At 37.5% G+C, this 19,841-nt stretch overlaps 1 protein-coding gene across 2 annotated transcripts in view; it reads left to right on the top strand.

Annotated features, from left to right (window-relative positions):
• Positions 1 to 19,841, top strand: part of LOC123549155 (uncharacterized) — a 97,075-nt gene that overhangs the window by 10,752 nt on the left and 66,482 nt on the right. For both annotated transcript variants that reach the window (XM_053545669.1, XM_053545668.1), the window contains exons 4-6: positions 354 to 451; positions 540 to 720; positions 9,357 to 9,531. In XM_053545669.1, coding sequence (XP_053401644.1) covers positions 354 to 451; positions 540 to 720; positions 9,357 to 9,531 — 454 coding nt within the window. The remainder of the gene's footprint in view (positions 1 to 353; positions 452 to 539; positions 721 to 9,356; positions 9,532 to 19,841) is intronic.

The following is a 19,841-nucleotide window of genomic DNA, read 5'->3' as shown; positions in this document are numbered from 1 at the left end:
TAAGAATGAAAAACTTGGGTTATTCTACAATAAATCACACTTGGGAGCTTGTTATTACAATTCTAACACGACATACTAGTATCAACAGTGTTAGAAAAAATATTAACTACTTTTTATGGCCGTGCTATGCACCTGGATGGGATGACGTCATGCACGCGCATGGGTTATTGCAGAATAACCCGAGATAGATTTTGCTCTACATGCATGTAGGTTATTTGCTGGTCGTGTTAGAATAATGAATAATGAGTAAAAAGTATATGGATCAGTAAAAAACTGACACATAAGCAAACATTTATCCATATTTTGAAAGTTATATAGTTTATTTTATGATATACACCACCATTCTGTTTTAGGTATTGAAGAAAGCTAAAAGAGATTCTGCAGCCAGTCACCATGAAATCAAAGACCATTTTGAAGAAAATTTGAAGACTGAAATTGGAGATGCTTTCAGGTAGATATATTATAAAACATAACGTGTTCAATTCAATATAAGTCTCAGTCTCTTTCTTTGATGCTTCAATAAATGTGATATATTTTAGGAAATTTCGAATCAGTATTTTACAAACCGGAGAGGGTGATGGACTGGAAGTACGCAGGCATTATTTAAAGATGAAACCAGAACTAGTCATCATGGAAATATTTGACAAGTTTAATGTACTCCTTATGGTGACACAGGACAGGAGACTTACAAAACCTACAAAGTTCAGGAGGGTCGTTGAGGTAATAGCATAGTATGTTTTGTAGTAGTAGTTGTAGTCTTAAAAGTGTTTGAAATTTTTTAATTTATCTGCACATTTGGCATAATACTCAAAACTGCGACCATTTGGAATAATTTATGTACAGTCTAACCTGTACTAACGGTCACCTCTGATCAGCGGTCACCTCCGTTCAGCGGCCATTTTATGACGCCCTCGACGGATTTTCCTCTATTTTATCACTTTATCCAGTGGTCACCTGCCGTCTGCGGCCAGCAGCCACAGAAATTGCCTCCCGACCGCCGTATTTGACCCCTTTCAGTGGCCATTTTTCTTCCAAAACCAATTATTTTTAGGCAATAATCGCCGAAGATACCCAATTTTTGAGAAGCACGTGATTGCTAAGTTTCGCGTGACTTGACCACAAGAATGACAAAATGACATGAGCTTCTCAATTAAAACTGATAACCAAAGGTGTAATCCTCTTTTTGTTATGATCAAATGGCCAGTAATTACTGGCAATTAGCGTGTCACCTCGTGTCAGTTTTGTTGTTCACAATTTGACCTCGGTTAAAGTAATACTTGATAACTAATTAGTAGCATAATATTTGTGATTTTTTTATACTTCTGTTATTAAGGTACTATTAAATTTATACGAAATTAATTGTGTTTGAAAAAAAAAACCACTATACCTTTTACAGAATGTAACGGCAATCTTAGATTTAGTGTAGACAATAAGCGCGGAGAGTAGCTTCCCTTAGCAAAATGGCGAAAATTGTAAAGGCTGATCACTACCAAATAGAATGTAAGCCTCCGCAGGTCTAGTCACAAGGAGTCCAAATATAAATAGTACTAATCTTTTTTTCTTTCCTAGTGCATTTTCTCGGCAGCAACGTGCTTACTTTTACCCTACCGCGTTTCAGTATGTATCACTTTGCATTCTATTGAAATCGGCATGTTCCTATCGCATGCTAGATAAAAATGGCGGCGTAAGAATTTAATGTCACGAAAAGAGAAATTGAAAGAAGAGTAAGGTGTAAATTCAGCGGGTTGTATTTAACGAACTGTAGTTTTCTTATATAAAAGTTAACACCCCATTTTCTTTTTGTTTTTCTAAAGTAGCGATCTAGTTCTTTATGGGAGTATAAGTCTCTGAAAATCTGATATGCTAGAAAATGTCGAAAAACCTTTATGAAGTGAGTGAATTTTATATTAAATAAAGAACAGCTGGATTTAGTGGTGTTCAGCCTATAAGGGGCAATACATGGTATTTTCTGAAACCCCTCGAAATGAATGGAAATGCCATTAATCTATTCTTTATGATGTAAAACAGTAACAAATGGCTAAAAACGCTTAAATTTCTTGTGTTTTTGGAATTTAGATCAAATTTTCGACCAGGTGGCACTATTTTGGTTCGTTTTAAGACCTAGTAAATGTCTATTCTCGCATTTTAGCACTTCAGTTGCCTAAATAATATTGAAATTAGCATGTTTCTGAATGAAAGTGACAAACATCGTAACGATTAAATGGATGTTAAATGTAAATTCCACGAATAAGGTAAAATAAATTGAAATATTGCCTGCACAGGGCTAAATTTTGCATATTTTTGGGGATGGGGGTGACCTGTAATGAATTGTCATTTCTCTACATTTTCTCAATATTTTGCACCAAAACTAAGCAGAATCATAGTAAAATAGGTGTACCTTGAAAATGAATGCAAATTCATGGAAAAATCAAACAAAAATTTTCTCTTATAGGCTGATCACTACCAAATAGAATGTAAGCCTCCACAGGTCTAGTCACAAGTAGTCCAAATATAAATAGTACTAATCATTTTTCCTTTCCTAGTGCATTTTCTCGGCAGCAACGTGCTTACTTTTACCCTACCGCGTTTCAGTATGTATCACTTTGCATTCTATTGAAATCGGCATGTTCCTATCGCATGCTAGATAAAAATGGAGGCGTAAGAATTTAATGTCACGAAAAGAGAAATTGAAAGAAGCGAAAAGTAGTAGATTCAGCGGGTTGTATTTAACGAACTGTAGTTTTCTTATATAAAAGTTAACACCCGTTTTTCTTTTTGTTTTTCTAAAGTAGCGATCTAGTTCTTTATGGGAATATAAGTCTCTGAAAATCTGATATGCTAGAAAATGTCGAAAAACCGTTATGAAATGAGTGAATTTTATATGAAATAAAGAACAGCTGGATTTAGTGGTGTTCAGCCTAAACAAACTTGTTTTGAAGATGGAAAATTGTCTGTAACAATTTTTGTAGTAAAATAAAACCACGCCGGAGTTTTAGATTGCTAAGAAGACCATTCGTATTGCGAAGGCAAATGCACGTCATTGTATCTGGTAAAATTATAATGGAAAACCCAAAAAGAAATGTGCCTAAAGGCTAAACTGGTCAGAAGTCTGAAAAATACATATACTGGCTGCACCTCCGATCAGCGGTCACCTGGCTTAAGCGGCCAAATTGTCTGCTTCTCTTGGCTGACTGCTTAAGACAGGTTAGACTGTACTGCCATTGTTAAAGGAGGCATTTAATTGCATATTTATATCAGAATTTGAAGAGAAAGGCAGTTTTACAGGTAAGATATTGAGAGATGAATGGGAAAGGGGTCTGGATGCATATGAATAAAGAAGCACGTATTTCCCATTCACCACTCAGTACTGTAAAATAGAAATTTTCGTGAGGGTTTGTTTTTCGCTATATTTGCGAGACCCTACATCTCTTCAAAATTAATCCTTGCATAAATATTCACCATTAGTATAATTAAGAAATAATGTATAGAAAAACCGCGTTTTAACGTTTTTAATACACGTCCACGGAATGATTTCACAAGTGCATAGTCCAAGTGAATTATTCTGGCGATGTATAACCGATTTTGAGTGTATTAATTTAGGTGAAACACGATTTTGCTATACATTATTTTTATTCTAATATGCCCTTAATCTAAAATAGTAGATAAAATATAGTAGCCCTCTTTCTTGGTGGCAACAAAAACATTGACGTCATCACGTGTTAACATAACGTCATTTTAGTGTAAGCGTGTTTTAGCAGAAAAAAGCCTATTAGAATTCTAATTAAAGTATGATACTATTTTTAAAATTTTGCGAATATTAAACCTCGTGAACATATTCAAAATTCTAAATTCGCATAATTTTGACCCAGCGAAAATATGTGCTTTTACAGTACTCTTATCCATCCCTTTTTGGAATGGTTCGAAAAATGATTACCAAATATTGCGCTTTACTGTTAAATCACATACTGCTAATAATCGACTATTCGAAGAATAGGTCAAGCTATTAGACTCACCTGTGCGTCAGCTTCGACGTCAGCGGCGGTGTCCCAATTTGGTTACGTTTTTGTATGTAAGCTGGTATCTCAGTACCCACTAATGGAAATGGATTGAAACTTCACTCACTTGTCCACTGTGATGACTTCACATGCATTGTACATGTTCCTTAACTCTGATTTGCATTTTTAGCTTACCTGTCACATAGTGACAAGGTGAGCTTTTATGATCACCCTTCGTCCGTCGTCAGTCCATTCATGCGTCCGTCCGTGCGTGCGTGCGTCCGTGCGTCAACAATTTCTTGTCTGCACGATAGTGGTTTCATTTATGATTTTATTGTACCCCCCGACAACAAAGTTGTAAGGGGGGTTATACTGCTTTCAGGTTGTCTGTTTGTCTGTCTGTCCGTCTGTCCGTAGACGCAATCTTGTGCGCACCATCTCTCCTTATCCCCTTGACAGAATTTAATGAAACTTCACACAAGTGATCAGTACCAACAGTAGTTGTGCATGGGGCATGTTAGGTTCTTTTAGAAAAAAAATTTGCAGAGTTATGGGACTTTGTTTTTTTGTTACTATACTATACACATAGACACAATCTTGTGCGCACCATCTCTCCTCATCCCCTTGACACAATTTAATGAAACTTCACACAAGTGATCAGTACCAACAGTAGTTGTGCATGGTGCATGTTAGGTTCTTTTAGAAAAAAAAATTGCAGAGTTATGGGACTTTGTTTTTTTGTTACCATACTATATACATAGACACAATCTTGTGTGCACCATCTCTCCTCATCCCCTTGACACAATTTAATGAAACTTCACACAAGTGATCAGTAACAACAGTAGTTGTGCATGGGGCATGTTAGGTTCTTTCAGAAAAAAAATTTGCAGAGTTATGGGACTTTGTTTTTTTTTGTTACTATACTATATACATAGACACAATCTTGTGCGCACCATCTCTCCTCATCCCCTTGACACAATTTAATGAAACTTCACACAAGTGATCAGTAACAACAGTAGTTGTGCATAGGGCATGTTAGGTTCTTTCAGCGACAAAAATTGCAGAGTTATGGGACTTTGTTTCTTGTTAACATACTATGAACATACAGTCTGCATATGCAATCTTGTGCATGCCTAATCTACCAAACCCTTGCATGCAATTTAATGAAACTTCACACAAATGATCAGTACCAACCCTAGTTGTGCATGGTGCATGTTACATTCTTTTAGATAAATATTCTGCATAGTTATGGGACTTTGTTTTTTGTTACTATACTGTATACATACAGTCTAATAGTCTATATACATACAGTCCACATAATTATGCAATCTTGTGTGCGTCAAATTGCAATGTACTGTGTCAGTGCATGCGGGGGATACATTCATCACCTTTAGTGATAGCTCTAGTTTTAACCAAACTTGCACACAACTTGTATCACCATAAGATCTCAGTTCCTTTCTTGAACTAGCCAGATCCCATTATGGGTTCCAGAGTTGTGGCCCCTGAAAGGGCAAAAATTAGCTATTTTGACCTTGTCTGCACAATAGCAGCTTTATTTATAACTTGATTTTTACCAAACTGGCACACAACTTGTATCACCATAAGATCTTAGTTCCTTTCTTCAACATGCGAAATTCCATCATGGGTTCCAGAGTTAAGGCCCCTGAAAGGGCCAGAATTAGCTATTTTGACCTTGTCTGCACAATAGCAGCTTCATTTATGATTTGAATTTAATCAAACTTGCACAAAACTTGTGTCACCATAAAATCTCGGTTCCTTTTTTAAACCGGCCAGATCCCTTAATGGGTTCCAGAGTTATGGCTCCTGAAAGGGCCAAAATTAGCTATTTTGACCTTGTCTGCACAATAGCAGCTTCATTTGTGATTTGATTATAAACAAACTTGCACACAACTTGTATTACCACAAGATCTTGGTTCCTTTCTTGAAGTGGCCAGATTCCATCATGGGTTCCAGACTTATGGCCCCTTAAAGGTCCAAAATTGCCTATTTTGGCTTTTGCAGTCATATAGAGTCTTCATTTATGGTTTTATTTGATACAATACTCAGATCCAATCGTAGGTTATTTTATATCTGATTACCTCCCCTGATTGTGATCAAAATGGATTTATATCAGTAAGTACTTATAGGACTTATTTGAAATTTCATTATTGTCATTAGTTGGACTGAGCCAATCAGGGTAGATAACTATGGACTGATTTTATGTCAAATTACCTCCCTTTATTTCAATGGGTATATCTCTGTAACTAACGAAGATACTGATCTGAAATTTCATTTATGTCAACAGATTTATTTGGCAGATCTTTCTTTTGTTCACTTACAATAATTTTTTTTTTTAATTACTTCCCTTTTACATTACTATAAATAGCTTATTTTTAGTAACTTTTTTATTATTGGCCGTAGGGAAAACCGAGACCACTTTTCTGTGGTACAACATGGATGGTAACTCCAATATTTAGGTGTATTTTGAGATATCTGTACCTTGTAAGATTTTTTTTTTCTTTTTGGTTTAATTTCTTCCCTTTGTTGTTCCTGTCCTTTGGACTTAGATATTTTTTCTGAGGACCTTCTTGTCAATGATAACAGGTGAGCGATATAGGGCCATCATGGCCCTCTTGTTACAAAATAATGCCCCATTTTTTAGCTCACCTGTCACATAGTGACAAGGTGAGCTTTTGTGATCACCCTTCGTCCGTCGTCAGTCCGTCCGTGCGTCTCGTGCGTCCGTGCGTGCGTCAACAATTTCTTGTCTGCACGATAGTGGTTTCATTTATGATTTTATTTTAACCAAACTTGTACACAACTTGTATCACCATAAGATCTCGGTTCCTTTCTTGAACTGGCCAGATCCCATAATAGGGTCCAGAGTTATGGCCCCTGAAAGGGCCAAAATTAGCTATTTTGACCTTGTCTGCACAATAGCAGCTTCATTTATGATTTGATTTTTACCAAACTGGCACACAACTTGTATCACCATAAGATCTTGGTTCCTTTCTTGAACTGGTCAGATTCTTTTATTGGTTCCAGAGTTATGGCCCCTGAAAGGGCCAGAATTAGCTATTTTGACCTTGTCTGCACAATAGCAGCTTCATTTATGATTTTATTTTAACCAAACTCAGTGCCGTAGCCAGACACAAATTTTAACCGAGGCAATCTAGGGGGTCCGTGGGCATACCCCCTCCCCCTGGAATATTTGTCCTCAGGAAGGCTCTGGTGCGTTCCGGAGCCCTCTCAGATTGTGTTATATAACAATAAAAATCGTCTTTTTAGCCGTATTTATCAGAGTTCTACTTTCATATTTTAAGAAAGAAATATATTGATAACAATGATATTTGGGGATTTATATGGTCGGATACAATCATTTTTGTAACTAAAAGGCAGTAAAATCAGAAAGCCACCAATAAAGACATACAAGAACATGCTATTCATCAGTTTACTAGTAGTTTATTAGTTTATATAGGCCGAGATAGGGAAGGTATGGGAGGGAGCTCTTGCCGGTGTGGTGGGGGGGGGGGGTCAGGGGATCTCCCAGTAGAAATTTTTGAAATACAAGTAGGAAATGGTGGCCTCTGGTGCATTTTTCGGTTTAAATTTTAAGGTATGGCGGGGATTTCCCCCTCATTTTAGTGGGGCCAGTGGGCTTTCTTCCTGGAAAGTTTTGAAATACAGATTCGAAATGATGGCCTATGGTGTATTTTTTTGTCTTGATTATGAGGTACTGTGTGAGGGGGGCGGGGCATTTTAGGGGCCTCTCTCTCGAAATGGTGGCCTATGGTGCATTGTTTGGTGTAAATGTTTAGGTACTGAATGGGAAAGCCTCTCGTGTTAGGGGTGTTAATGGGCTCTCTCAATGGAAAAAATGAAATACAGATATAAAGTGGTGGCTTCTTGTGCATTTTATGGTCTTAAGTTTCAAGTATGGGGGTTCCCTTATTTTAGTGGGGTCACGGTGATTCTTCCCCTGGAAAAATTTTAAATATCGGTATGAAATAGTGGCCTCTGGTGCGTTTTGGGGTTTAAATGTGATAATGATAATAAACAATTGGGTTTGACTTTGATGAGTATAAGTCACTTGTAAGCAAACTGGGGGTGGGGCAAGGGCCTGGCAAGGCTATTAATATGACTGCTAGGATTTCTACCTCACCTTGCCTCAAAGATGTAATGAGGCAAATGATATTCTAATATATTCTATTCATATTTATATACTTTTCTGAATTTTTGTAACTGAATTTTTCATCAGTGTGATAGGCCTACTTTTCACTCTTTTTTTTTTTTTTGGCTCCTCAAATTTTAACCGAGGCAGCTGCCTCGGTTTGCCTCAGTGTGGCTACGGCGCTGAAACTTGCACAAAACTTGTGTCACCATAAGATCTCGTTTCCTTTCTTGAACCGGTCAGATCCCATAATGGATTTCAGAGTTATGGCCCCTGAAAGGGCCAAAATTAGCTATTTTGATCTTGTCTGCACAATAGCAGCTTCATTTATGATTTGATTATAACAAAACTTGCACAAAACTTGTATCATCACAATATCTTAATTCCTTTCTTGAACTGGCCAGATTCCATCATGGGTTCCAGAGTTATGGCCCCTTAAAGGTCCAAAATTTGCTATTTTGGCTTTTGCAGCCATATATTTGACGTAGAGTCACAATACTTTACAGGAATGTTGGTCAGCATGTGTAGTTGCGCACCTCGGGTTTCGCGTCCGGATTCATTCAGTCATGTAGAAGTTATGGCCCCTGACTTTGTAAAAATTGGTCATTTTAGTGTTGTGTCGTGCCTAGCTCCAAAAGTATTTGACTTAGAGTCACCAAAGGTTACAGGAATGTTGGTCAGCATGTGCACTTGTGCACCTGGGGTTTCGCGTCTGGATTCATTCAGTATTGTAGGAATTATGGCCCCTGACCTGGGATAAATTTGTCATTTTAATGTCATGTAGTGGGGGCATCTGTGTCCCATGGACACATTTCTAGTTGTTACTGGCCATAGGGAAAAACCTAGACCACTTTTCTGTGGTACAACATGGATGGTACCTCCAAGTTTTAGGTGTATTTTGAGATATCTGTACCTTGTAAGATTTTTTTTTTCTTTTTGGTTAAATTTCTTCCCTTTGTTGTTCCTGTCCTTTGGATTTAGATATTTTTTCTGAGGACCTTCTTGTCCTCAAGTGCAGTGATAACAGGTGAGCGATATAGGGCCATCATGGCCCTCTTGTTTACTTTTATATTCATTCAGTTGACAAGACTGGTGAATAGTCGAGCGTTGCTGTCCTCTGACAGCTCTTGTTATTCCTGACATCACACACATAAACCATATCAATGGCTGGATAACATTTATATATACAGGATTTCTTGACAATGCTGAGGGAAGATGATCTGGGCAAGAATATTCTACACCTTGCTATATGCATGTCAAACACTGCTGTTGAAGAGACAGTTAGAGAGATGTTTACTCCAGCTGATGATGATAGTGATGACGAAAATGAGAATCAGATGCATCATAAACCACCTCCACGAAAAGGTGTTTTTGTTTAAACACTTATTAAAAGTTCTTTTTCAGTATGTGTAGAGGAATGTGACACAGTCTGTCATGATTATTAAGACATTTCTTATACAGTTACAAATATCTGTAGAGGAATGTGACACAGTCCATACATGCCATATTTTCAGACGGTCAATAAGGGAGTTTTGCCTCAGCAGGGCTTTTTATGCCCCCCTTCGAAGAAGGAAGGGTATATTGTTTTGCAGATGTCGGTCCGTAGGTCGGTCGGTCGGTCTGTCGGTCGGAATGTAGACCAATCCTTTTCCGGATGATAACTCAAGAACACTTGGGCCTAGGGTCATGAAAGTTGATAGGGAGGTTGGTAATGACCAGCAGATGACCCCTATTGATTTTGAGGTCAGTATGTTAAAGGTCAAGGTCACAGTGACCCTGAACAGTAAAACGGTTTCCGGATGATAACTCAAGAACGCTTAGGCCTAGCGTCACGAAAGTTGATAGGGAGGTTGGTCATGACCAGCAGATGGCCCCTATTGATTTTGAGGTCAGTATGTCAAAGGTCAAGGTCACAGTGACCAGGAACTGTAAAATGGTTTACAGGCAATAACACTAGAACGCTTGGGCTTAGTGTCAGGAAAATTGATAGTTTGGCTGGCCATGACCAGCAGATGACCCCTATTGATTTTGAGGTCTTTAGGTCAAAAGTCAAGGTCACATTGGCCAGGAACAGTTAAAACGGTTTCTGATCTTCTTGTCCAAAACCATAGGGCCTAGGGCTTTGATATTTGGTATGTAGCAAAATCTAGTGGTCCTCTACCAAGATTGTTCAGATTATTTCCCTGGGGTCAAATATGGCCCCACCCCGGGGGTCACATGGTTTATATAGACTTATATAGGAAAAAACTTTGAAAAACCTCTTGTCCAAAACCACAGGGCCTAGGGCTTTGATATTTTGTATATGACATCATCTAGTGGTCCTCTACTAAGATTGTTCAAATTATTCTCCTAGGGTCAAATATGGCTCCGCCCTGGGGGTCACATGGTTTACATAGACTTATATAGGGAAAAACTTTGAAAATCTTCTTGTCCAAACCACAAAGACTATGTCTTTGATATTTTGTAATTCAACATCATTTAGTGGTTCTCTACCAAGTTTGTTCAAATTATCCCTCTAGGGTCAAATATGGCCCCGCCCCAGGGGTCATATGGTTCATATAGACTTATATAGGGAAAAACTTAGAACCTTCATGTCCATAACTTACGTCATTCAAATTTGGACCACATGTATAGTTTTGAGTGGCAAGATGAACCTTGACATGAGTTGACCTTGATCTTGACCTAGTGACCTACTTTCACATTTCTGTAACTACAGCCTTCAAATTTGGACCACATGCATAGGTTTGTGTACTGAAAAAAACTTTGACCTTCTTATTGACCTAGTGACCTACTTTCACATTTTTGAAGGTACAGGCTTCAGATTTGGACCACATGCATAGTTTTTTGTTCCAAAATAAAATTTGACCTTGATTTTGACCTAGTGACCTACTTTTACATTTCTCAAGCTACAGCCTTCAAATTTGAACCACATGCATAGTTTTGTGTATCGAAATGAACTTTGATCTTGAGATTGACATAGTGACCTACTTTCACATTTCTCAAGCTACAGGCTTCAAATTTGGACCGCATGCATATTTTTGTGTTCTGAACTGAAATTTGACATTGATTTTTACCTATTACCTACTTTCACATTTCTCAAGCTACAGCCTTCAAATTTGAAGCACATGCATAGTTCTGTCTACCGAAATGAACTTTGACCTTGAAATTGATCTAGCACAGCTTTCAAATTTGGACCACATACACATTGTTTTGTACCGAAATGAAATTTGACATTGATTTTGACCTTGAGCTAGTCTTGAAATTTGGAACATTCAAAAATGGCTCAGTGGATGGCGCCAAGATCACTCTGTAATCTCTTGTTAGGTTAATAGGTTAAAGGTCAAGGTCAGATTAAACCAGAATGGTAGAACTTTTGTTTAAAGTGAGCATATAATTTCTGTTCCTTGTGCAATTACTGAATGCATCAAGGGGGGCATTTCATGTCCGACGAGCTCTTGTTTTAAGGGAGATTTGGGTAAAAATAAGGGAGACTTTTATTCGCTCACATTTTACGCGCTAAATAGCCGTTTTCATGAAAACATCATCAAGTTTTTTTTTACATTTAATTGATGAGTGGAGCTAACAGTTGTGTACAGAATGCATGATTATTACTTATAGCACTCAACTTAATCCAAGGAAGTTCAGAATTCCATGAAAGATTGAACCAGGAGCTTTGTTTTTGCTTTATGTGTTGATGCTTCTGCATCTGGGGAAAGTGATCTTTTTGACATGTTTAAGCATACAATACTCAAAAGATTGCGGAGATATCATGTCAAAACAGTCTTTTAAGGGCAGTCTTTACATGTATTTAACCTGGGAATTTTTCTCCTGTTAACTATTGCAACATGACAATATCACAAAGGAATGACAGGCAGTTATTCGGGCAATATGAATTGCAATTTATTTCATAAAATTCACTTATCCGAATTCATGTTTGTCCGAAATTCTGTGTAGTGTGACATTAACTCGCCAATTTTGTTAAGTTGTTGTCGATTGTTTGCATGTTGTGCAAGTATTTAAATTGAGAAACATAAACTCGGTGTTAGCACTAACCTGTCTCATCCTCTGATGGCTCAATAAATAAGGAAAAAGTGTTTCCCGATAAATATTAAGGTCAGCGAAAACGAAAGTACACTTTGGCAGGTGGCGGTAAAATGATGTAATTTTAAGACTGGTTTACATATTGTTTTGAAAAATTATGGATCAGTGGCTTTGATGTTATTGAATCAGTCTAAAATCTTGCATGTTGACAATTGCCTACGGGTAAGATTAAATGGTTAATTGTTTGCAGATATGGTGACAGTAGGTGGTAAGATAATTAATGCCTCAGGCGTGTATCTCTCGATAAGCAAGCTACTGGTTGGCGACCCAGATTCGGACAATTTTACAACCTTTTCAGCTGTCATATTTTCATTTTCAATGCAAGATCCATGAAATGTTACCTGAATCAAGTTCAGTTCTTCGGTGACGCAAAACGCCAATTTGTTTGTATATAAAAATAAACTGAACACGTCACTGAGGCCCGAAAGAGGGTACGTAAATCTAACTTTTTTAGCGTGTTGCAGGACCCAGAAATTGGACAGTAAGAAAACGCTAATTATCATCATTTTTGTCTCGCAGAATCACGTTTAGGTCGGTGTTAATGATAAAAAGACATGTTTACCTTGTTTACATTCAACTATTAATGTTTGATATAAGGCTGTCAAAAGTTTAAAATATCCGGCTGGCCTATATACGACACAAAATTTAAGGTAAAACAACTTGGTTTAAACACATTGAACTCGTGTTATTATCGGGAAAACCTTGACACTTGTTTTAAAACACGCAATTTTCTCGTCTGCATTTAGCAGATTGTAGATGAGTACCCCTTGAATAATGTTGGGGCCTCAAAACAAGTATGCGCATGCGCACTGAAAGCACATGCAGCTTCCCCCCAGCGAGAGCTGACACAACATTTCGTGAACAAATGTAAATATTCAAATTTTGTAAGTTTTACTTACCGATTTGCAATTATTGCAGATGATGTTGCACATAATGCAAGCGTCTTTGTACTTGTCAACAAATGATCAAATATAACACAAAAATAAGCGTTTACGCGACTGTCCGATTTCCTGGGTCGCCCGAAATTCTGGGTCGCCAACCAGTAGGGATTATAGACAACTATGAAAATTATGTTTGAAGTGTATTTCCATGCTACTCAATATTGAATTTCAAGGGTCTACATTGGGTCCGAGATATGATTTTTCGACAGAGGACTTTTTTTCCGAATTAACGGGAGGTTTTCATGTCCCGGCGGGAGACCGGGAGATATACTGGAAATACGGGAGAAAAAGCCTCCCGGCGGGAGATATGGCATGTATGACAGTCTGTCATGATTATTAAGACATTTCTGGTACAGTTACAAATATCACACTGGCCATAGCTTTATCAGATCAAGTGGTTCCAACGTTGTTTGAACGGTGAATTTTACGCCAATCAGATGAAGAAATATGGCCGATGCTACAATTTTCCGGAATTGTAAATATGATTTAAAGGAATTTCTACCTGTTAAATAATGAATCAAATGAAAACGATGGGTGCACCTGGAGCACAAATGTGTCTATATTTTAGCATGTGTGTCTATTTAGCTGAGATTTGTGCCGTTTATTCAAACACTTCTGTACAGTCCGGCGGGGGAAGGAGATTTTTGACAGTTTTTGACAATATCGCCTCAAATTTAGTGTTTTTCGGGAGCAAGTAACTGTTAAAACACTTTTTATGTAAAGGGCTGCCTCCTAAAACAAATTGTATGTATTTTCATAGAATTATTCAGGGTTGTTTCTGAACAATCAGCCGAAAACCTAATGCAACGCCGTTTCGAGTGGGTCGCTATGCAACGCAATCAAGTGGATACCGTTCTGTGTCTTACTTGCGAAGTCTTATCCATCTTAAAAACAGTCATTATTTAAAAAAGCCTAACAATGAATAAATTAATTTGGATAGTTTTATATCATCATATTGATCCCGCAATTTCTAATATATTGTACTTTTACATTTTTATGCTCGCTTAACATTCAACATATTTTTGCGGACATTGTCAAAAAACATCAACACATAAACATAAAGCAAGGATGAACATCGAACAATATCATTAAGTAAATAATAGTATTAGTTCGTAAAAATAAGAACCAGTTCATGGATATTTTTCTCCTCCACGAATAGTACTGAACAGCATGCCAAACTCGGGTTGACTCTTTAAATCAGTATAGTTACAGTTGGTTACTTTTAGTCCCTTAAAACCAATACACTGCCATTTCATTACTGATTTATTGTGCATTTAAGCTGTTCATACAATTTAAAATAAAGTTTGGTCCATGATAAAAGTATTGATCAGTTGTTTGTATATATTTTCATTCATATTCCTGGTGAAACGTTCATTTATTTTCAGAGAGATAAATCACAGAGACCGTTAAAATTGGCCAGGGAAAAGGCAAGATTTTATTTGTCCTCCATAAAACAGAAACGATGTAATAAAACTCTATGGTCGCCGTTTAAAAATCAAAATACAAATGAAATACAGACACCAATGAAAAAAAGTTTTGTTGGAAACAGTTAAATAGTACAAGTGTAATACGTCTCTCTTAGTATTGCTAGTCCGTTTATTTTCTTTCATTGGTGTCTGTATTTTATTTGTTCATTTATACATTGATACCACACCCATTAAAATCTGTTCACTTTAGCTGTGTCTATCGCTCGCTAACATTGCCTACTCGTGTATACTAATACAAAAATTGTTGGAAGAAGGTCAGCGTACGCCGTACGGTCCTGTATTAAGAACCGTTGTGTTCTTGGCATAGGGTGTAAAGACATTCTTGATGATATATGTTCTGTTTATGGACATAATGAAATATATTTTTCGACAGTTATTCGTTCAAATGTTGGTTAGTTTCAACAGAAGATGAACCACATGGCCGTCGACCGAAAACAGCAACGTCTGCCAAGATGGTTGCTAGAGTGAAAGAAATAGTTGCTACTGATGCAAGATACACCGCTAGACAAATAGCTAGTATGGTTGGCATCTCATAAGAGCAGTTCATACAATTCTGAAACGTAATTTGAAAATGAGAAAGATCTGTGCTAGATGGATTCCCCATCTGTTGACAGATGAGCAGAAAAAGGCACGCGTGCAATGCGCAGACTTGTTGCTTAAACAGTTTCCAGATTACAGTGCACAATCTTTCGCAAATGTCGTCACTGGTGACAAGACATTGGTTCACTTTTTCTGAGCCCAAACGAAAGATTCAGAACAAAATATGGGCAACAAAGTCTGGCAAAAGACCATGCATTGCAAAGCGGACCATGAGTGTCAAGAAGGTAATGTATGCCATATTCTTCACAACTCAGGGTCCTGTCATTCAGGTTGCTGTACCTAAAGGCAAGTCCGTAAATTCGAAGTTTAACAAGACTAAAGTTCTTCGAAAACTAAAGAAATATTTCAAAACTCGAAGACCCGCAACTGGTTTGGCTAATGTCAGATTGCTACATGAAAACGCGTCATCGCACAAGGCGTCTATTGTACAAGACTTTCTGAAGCAGGAAAAGGTTGTTGTGCTCCCTTCATCACCCTCCTTATTCGCCTGTCCCTGCCCCGTGTGACTTCTTTTTGTTCCCAAGGCGCAAAAATACCTTTCTGGTCGAAACTTGGTGCAGCGCAAACACCTCGGTTCTGCAATATTCCAGTGTCTTCATAGTATACCTAGAAAACACTATGAAAAAGGCTTCAAGGATTGGATTAGAAAACTGAAATTTTGCAAATCTGTTGAAGGTGAATACTTCCAGGGGATCAATTAAAATTTTCATTGAAATCTGTCAAGGATACATTTTATGTGCTCAGATGCATTCGTATTTGAACAATCCTCATAAAGAGTCCACCCGCTTTTGGCATGCTGTTCAGTACCATTCGTGGAGGAGATAAATGTCCTTGAACTGGTTCTTGTTTTTACGAACTATTACTATTACTTACTTAATGATATTGTTCGATGTTCACCTTGCTTTATGTTTTTGTGTTGATGTTTTTGACAAGTCCGCAAAAATATGTTAAATGTTAAGCGAGCATTAAAATGTATTATATATATTTAGTACAAGATATTAGAAATGGCGGGATCATTATAATGATATAAAACTCTCTAAATTTAATCATTGTTAGGCTTTAATGACTGTTTTTAAGACGGATAAGACTTCGCAAGTAAGACACAGAACGGTATCCACTTGATTGCGTTGCATAGCGGCCCACTCGAAACGGCGTTGCATTAGGTTTACGGCCGATTGTTCAGAAACAACCCTGAATAATTCTATGAAAATACACACGCTTTGTTTTAAGAGGTAGTCCTATACAAAAAAAGTGTTTTAACAGTTACTTGCTTCCGATAAACACTATATTCGAGGCGATATTTTCAAAAACTGTCAAAAATCTCCTTCCCCCGCCGGACTGTACAGAAGCGTTTGAATAAACGGCACAAACCTCAGCTAAATAGACACATGTGCTAAAATATAGACACATTTGCGCTCCAGGTGCACCCATCGGTTTCATTTGATTCGTTATTTAACAGGTAGAAATTCCTTTAAATCATGCTTACAATACCAGAAATTTGTCGTATCGGCCATATTTCTCCATCTGATCGGCGTAAAATTCACCGCTCAAACAACGTTGGAACCACTTGATCTGATAAAGCTATGGCCAGTGTGAATATCTGTAGAGGAATGTGACACAGTCTGTCATGATTATTAGGACATTTCTTGTACAGTTACAAATATCTGTAGAGGAATGTGACACAGTATGTCATGATTATTAAGACATTTCTTGTACAGTTACAAATATCTGTAGAGGAATGTGACACAGTCTGTCATGATTATTAAGACATTTCTTGTACAGTTACTAATAGCTAGAGTATAGTGTTTTGTTAGTGTATTCTTCATAGTAGGGCGGGAAGTCAAAATGCTGCAAATGATGTTACAAACACAAAACTTTCAGGCAGTCTTCACCGGACCATTGGGAAGCCTCAAAAGTGAAGTAGGCCCTAAAATATCTCCATGCTTTCCAGGTGGCTGCCATTTTTAAAATGGCCACCTAAAATAAGTCCAAACTTATATATACAGATGAGATATAGTTATCAAAATGTACTTGAATTTACCTTATAATGGAGTAAACATGTCAGATTGATTGTAGAATAGACAGGTTTGTTAAAACGATAAAAAAACAAAGATGACGGCTGTTTTCAGAATAGCCACCAGAAATAACAAGAAACTACTTTTGAAAAAGTGCATGCCCCCACACACCCCAATACTGCTTCATTTGAATGGAAGTGGTAACTGATATGTAATATCTAAATCAATGTTTGGTCTAATATTTGGTAACCTTTATGATATGGATCGGACAGGGAAAAGCCCTATTGACTTTTGACCTCGAAGTGTGACCTTGATCTTTGTGGTAGGGATCACGGTGTTGCGCATGAAAAGTTCTAGGAAACAGTTGTTACAAAAAAAATATTAAAATCCCTTGATAGATGGCAGAGTTATGAACCACACAGAAAAAAACCTACAGAACTTTGACCTAATATGACCTTGACCTTTGAGTTAGGGGTCTGGGTCTCAAGAAATATTAAAGTCCTTGGATGGATGACAGTTATGGGCCAGATAGGAAAAAGAAGTTTTGACCTTCGCCCTCTGAGAGAGGCCTCCATGGCCAAGTGGTTTAGGTCGCTTACTTCCTCCACAATCAAAGCTGGAAAGTTGCCAAATGACCTATAATTGTGTTGGTGTGATGTTAAACCCAACAAAATAGATGAATAAATTGCCCTCTGAGTGTGACCTTGAACTTTTGGCTTGGGGTCTTTGTGTTGCTCATGACACGTCATCTCATTATGGGATACATTTGTGCAGTGATATATTAGAATCCCTTCAAGACTGACAGAGTTTTGGACCAGACAGGAAAAAAACACTACTGACATTTGACCTCAAAATGGGACCTTGACCTTTGAGCTAGGGGTCTTGTTTTGCGCATGACATGTTGTCTCATTATGGGATACATTTGTGTCAGGTTCTATTAAGTCATTATGGACTGGACAGGAAAAAAACACTATTTCCTTTGACGTATGAATTTGACTTTGACCTATATGCTAGGGGTCTACTGTTATGCATGACACATCATCTCGTTATGGGATACATTTGTGCTAAATGAATGACAGTGTTATGGACAGGACAGGATGAAAACACTACTGGCCTTTGACCTCAAAGTGTGACCTTAACTTTTGAGCTAGGGTTCTGGGATGTGGGCATGACGCATCGTCTGATTATGGGAAACATTTGTGCCATTTAATATTAAAAACCCTTGATAGATAGTTGAGTTATAGACCAAAGAGGAAAAAAGCGCCCAGTTGACCTTTGCCCTCTAAGTCTGACCTTGACCTTTGACAGGGGTCCATGTCTGTTTCCTATATGTAAAGCGCCTTTGAACGTGTTTATCATGAAAAGGGCGCTATATAAATCTGGTATAATAATAATAATGCCTTGCGCATGACACATAATCTCATTATTGGGAACACCCAACCTCTTTCAAAAATCAAATGTTACTGCAGGAGAAGATCAGAAGATTTAATGTGTGTATTTTAAAGACATATCGGACAGTTTTCTATATGTAGAGAATTTCTTTAAACTTTTTGTACTGACTGAGAGTCAAGTTTAAAACGGAAACATGTATTAAAAATAATAGGTACCCAGGCTTGATCTTGAATTATCCAGAATCTTCTAACTTGGTAGCATGATTGGGCTATGAAGTAGATGACCACTATAATGTTTGGGTCAGTGAGTCAAATGTCGAGGCCACAGGAGCCTGTACCTTGAAAATGGTTTCTGCTCATTAACTTTAGAACCACTTGATCCAGAACCTTCAAACTTGATAAGTTGATTGGGCTTATAAAGTAGATGACCTCTATTCTTATTGGAGTCAACTGGTCAAAGGTCAAGGTCACACTGGCCTGAACTTTGAAAACAGTTTCTGCTCAATAACTTGAGAACTAGTTGATCCAGAACCTTCAAACTTGACAGCTTAATTTGGCTTTATGAAATAGATGACCCCTATTGTTTTTTGTGTCAAAAGGTCTAAGGTCAAGGTCACATGGAACTGAATATTAAAAGCTATTTATGCACTGTATTTTGAGAATGACTTGACCCAAAACCTTTAAACTTGATAGCATGATTGGGCTTAATTAAGGCATACAGACACTAAATAGAAAAATGGCGCGAAAAATAGCACTTTCATAATGAAATAACAACATGACAAATTTTTTCATGGAAACTTAGATCATACACCACCAGTATAATTTGGAGTCTCATTTTTTAGCTGATTTTGCAGTTTGTGTGTTTGACTGCAATTATTTTTCTTGCATCAAACATGACCCCCACTTTTCTTTTGATTTTTAGTTAACACTGACAATATTCTTTCAAGAAAATGTAAGTTACAGAAATTTAAAATGGGTCCTGATGTGTGCTGCGGTCATTGGAAATAGGTCAGTTTTATGTAGAATAAAGAACAACAACTATTTAGTGTGTTATAACCTATAAACATAAGGCATACAGACACTAAATAGAAAAATGGCGCGAAAAAAAATGGTAGTCGCATAATGGCGGACACAAATAGT

Source organism: Mercenaria mercenaria, chromosome 6 (assembly GCF_021730395.1).
Source record: "Mercenaria mercenaria strain notata chromosome 6, MADL_Memer_1, whole genome shotgun sequence".
NCBI classification, from domain to species: domain Eukaryota; kingdom Metazoa; phylum Mollusca; class Bivalvia; order Venerida; family Veneridae; genus Mercenaria; species Mercenaria mercenaria.
The sequence above is the reverse complement of the archived record's forward strand: the minus strand, read 5'-3'. Positions and strand labels throughout refer to the sequence as shown.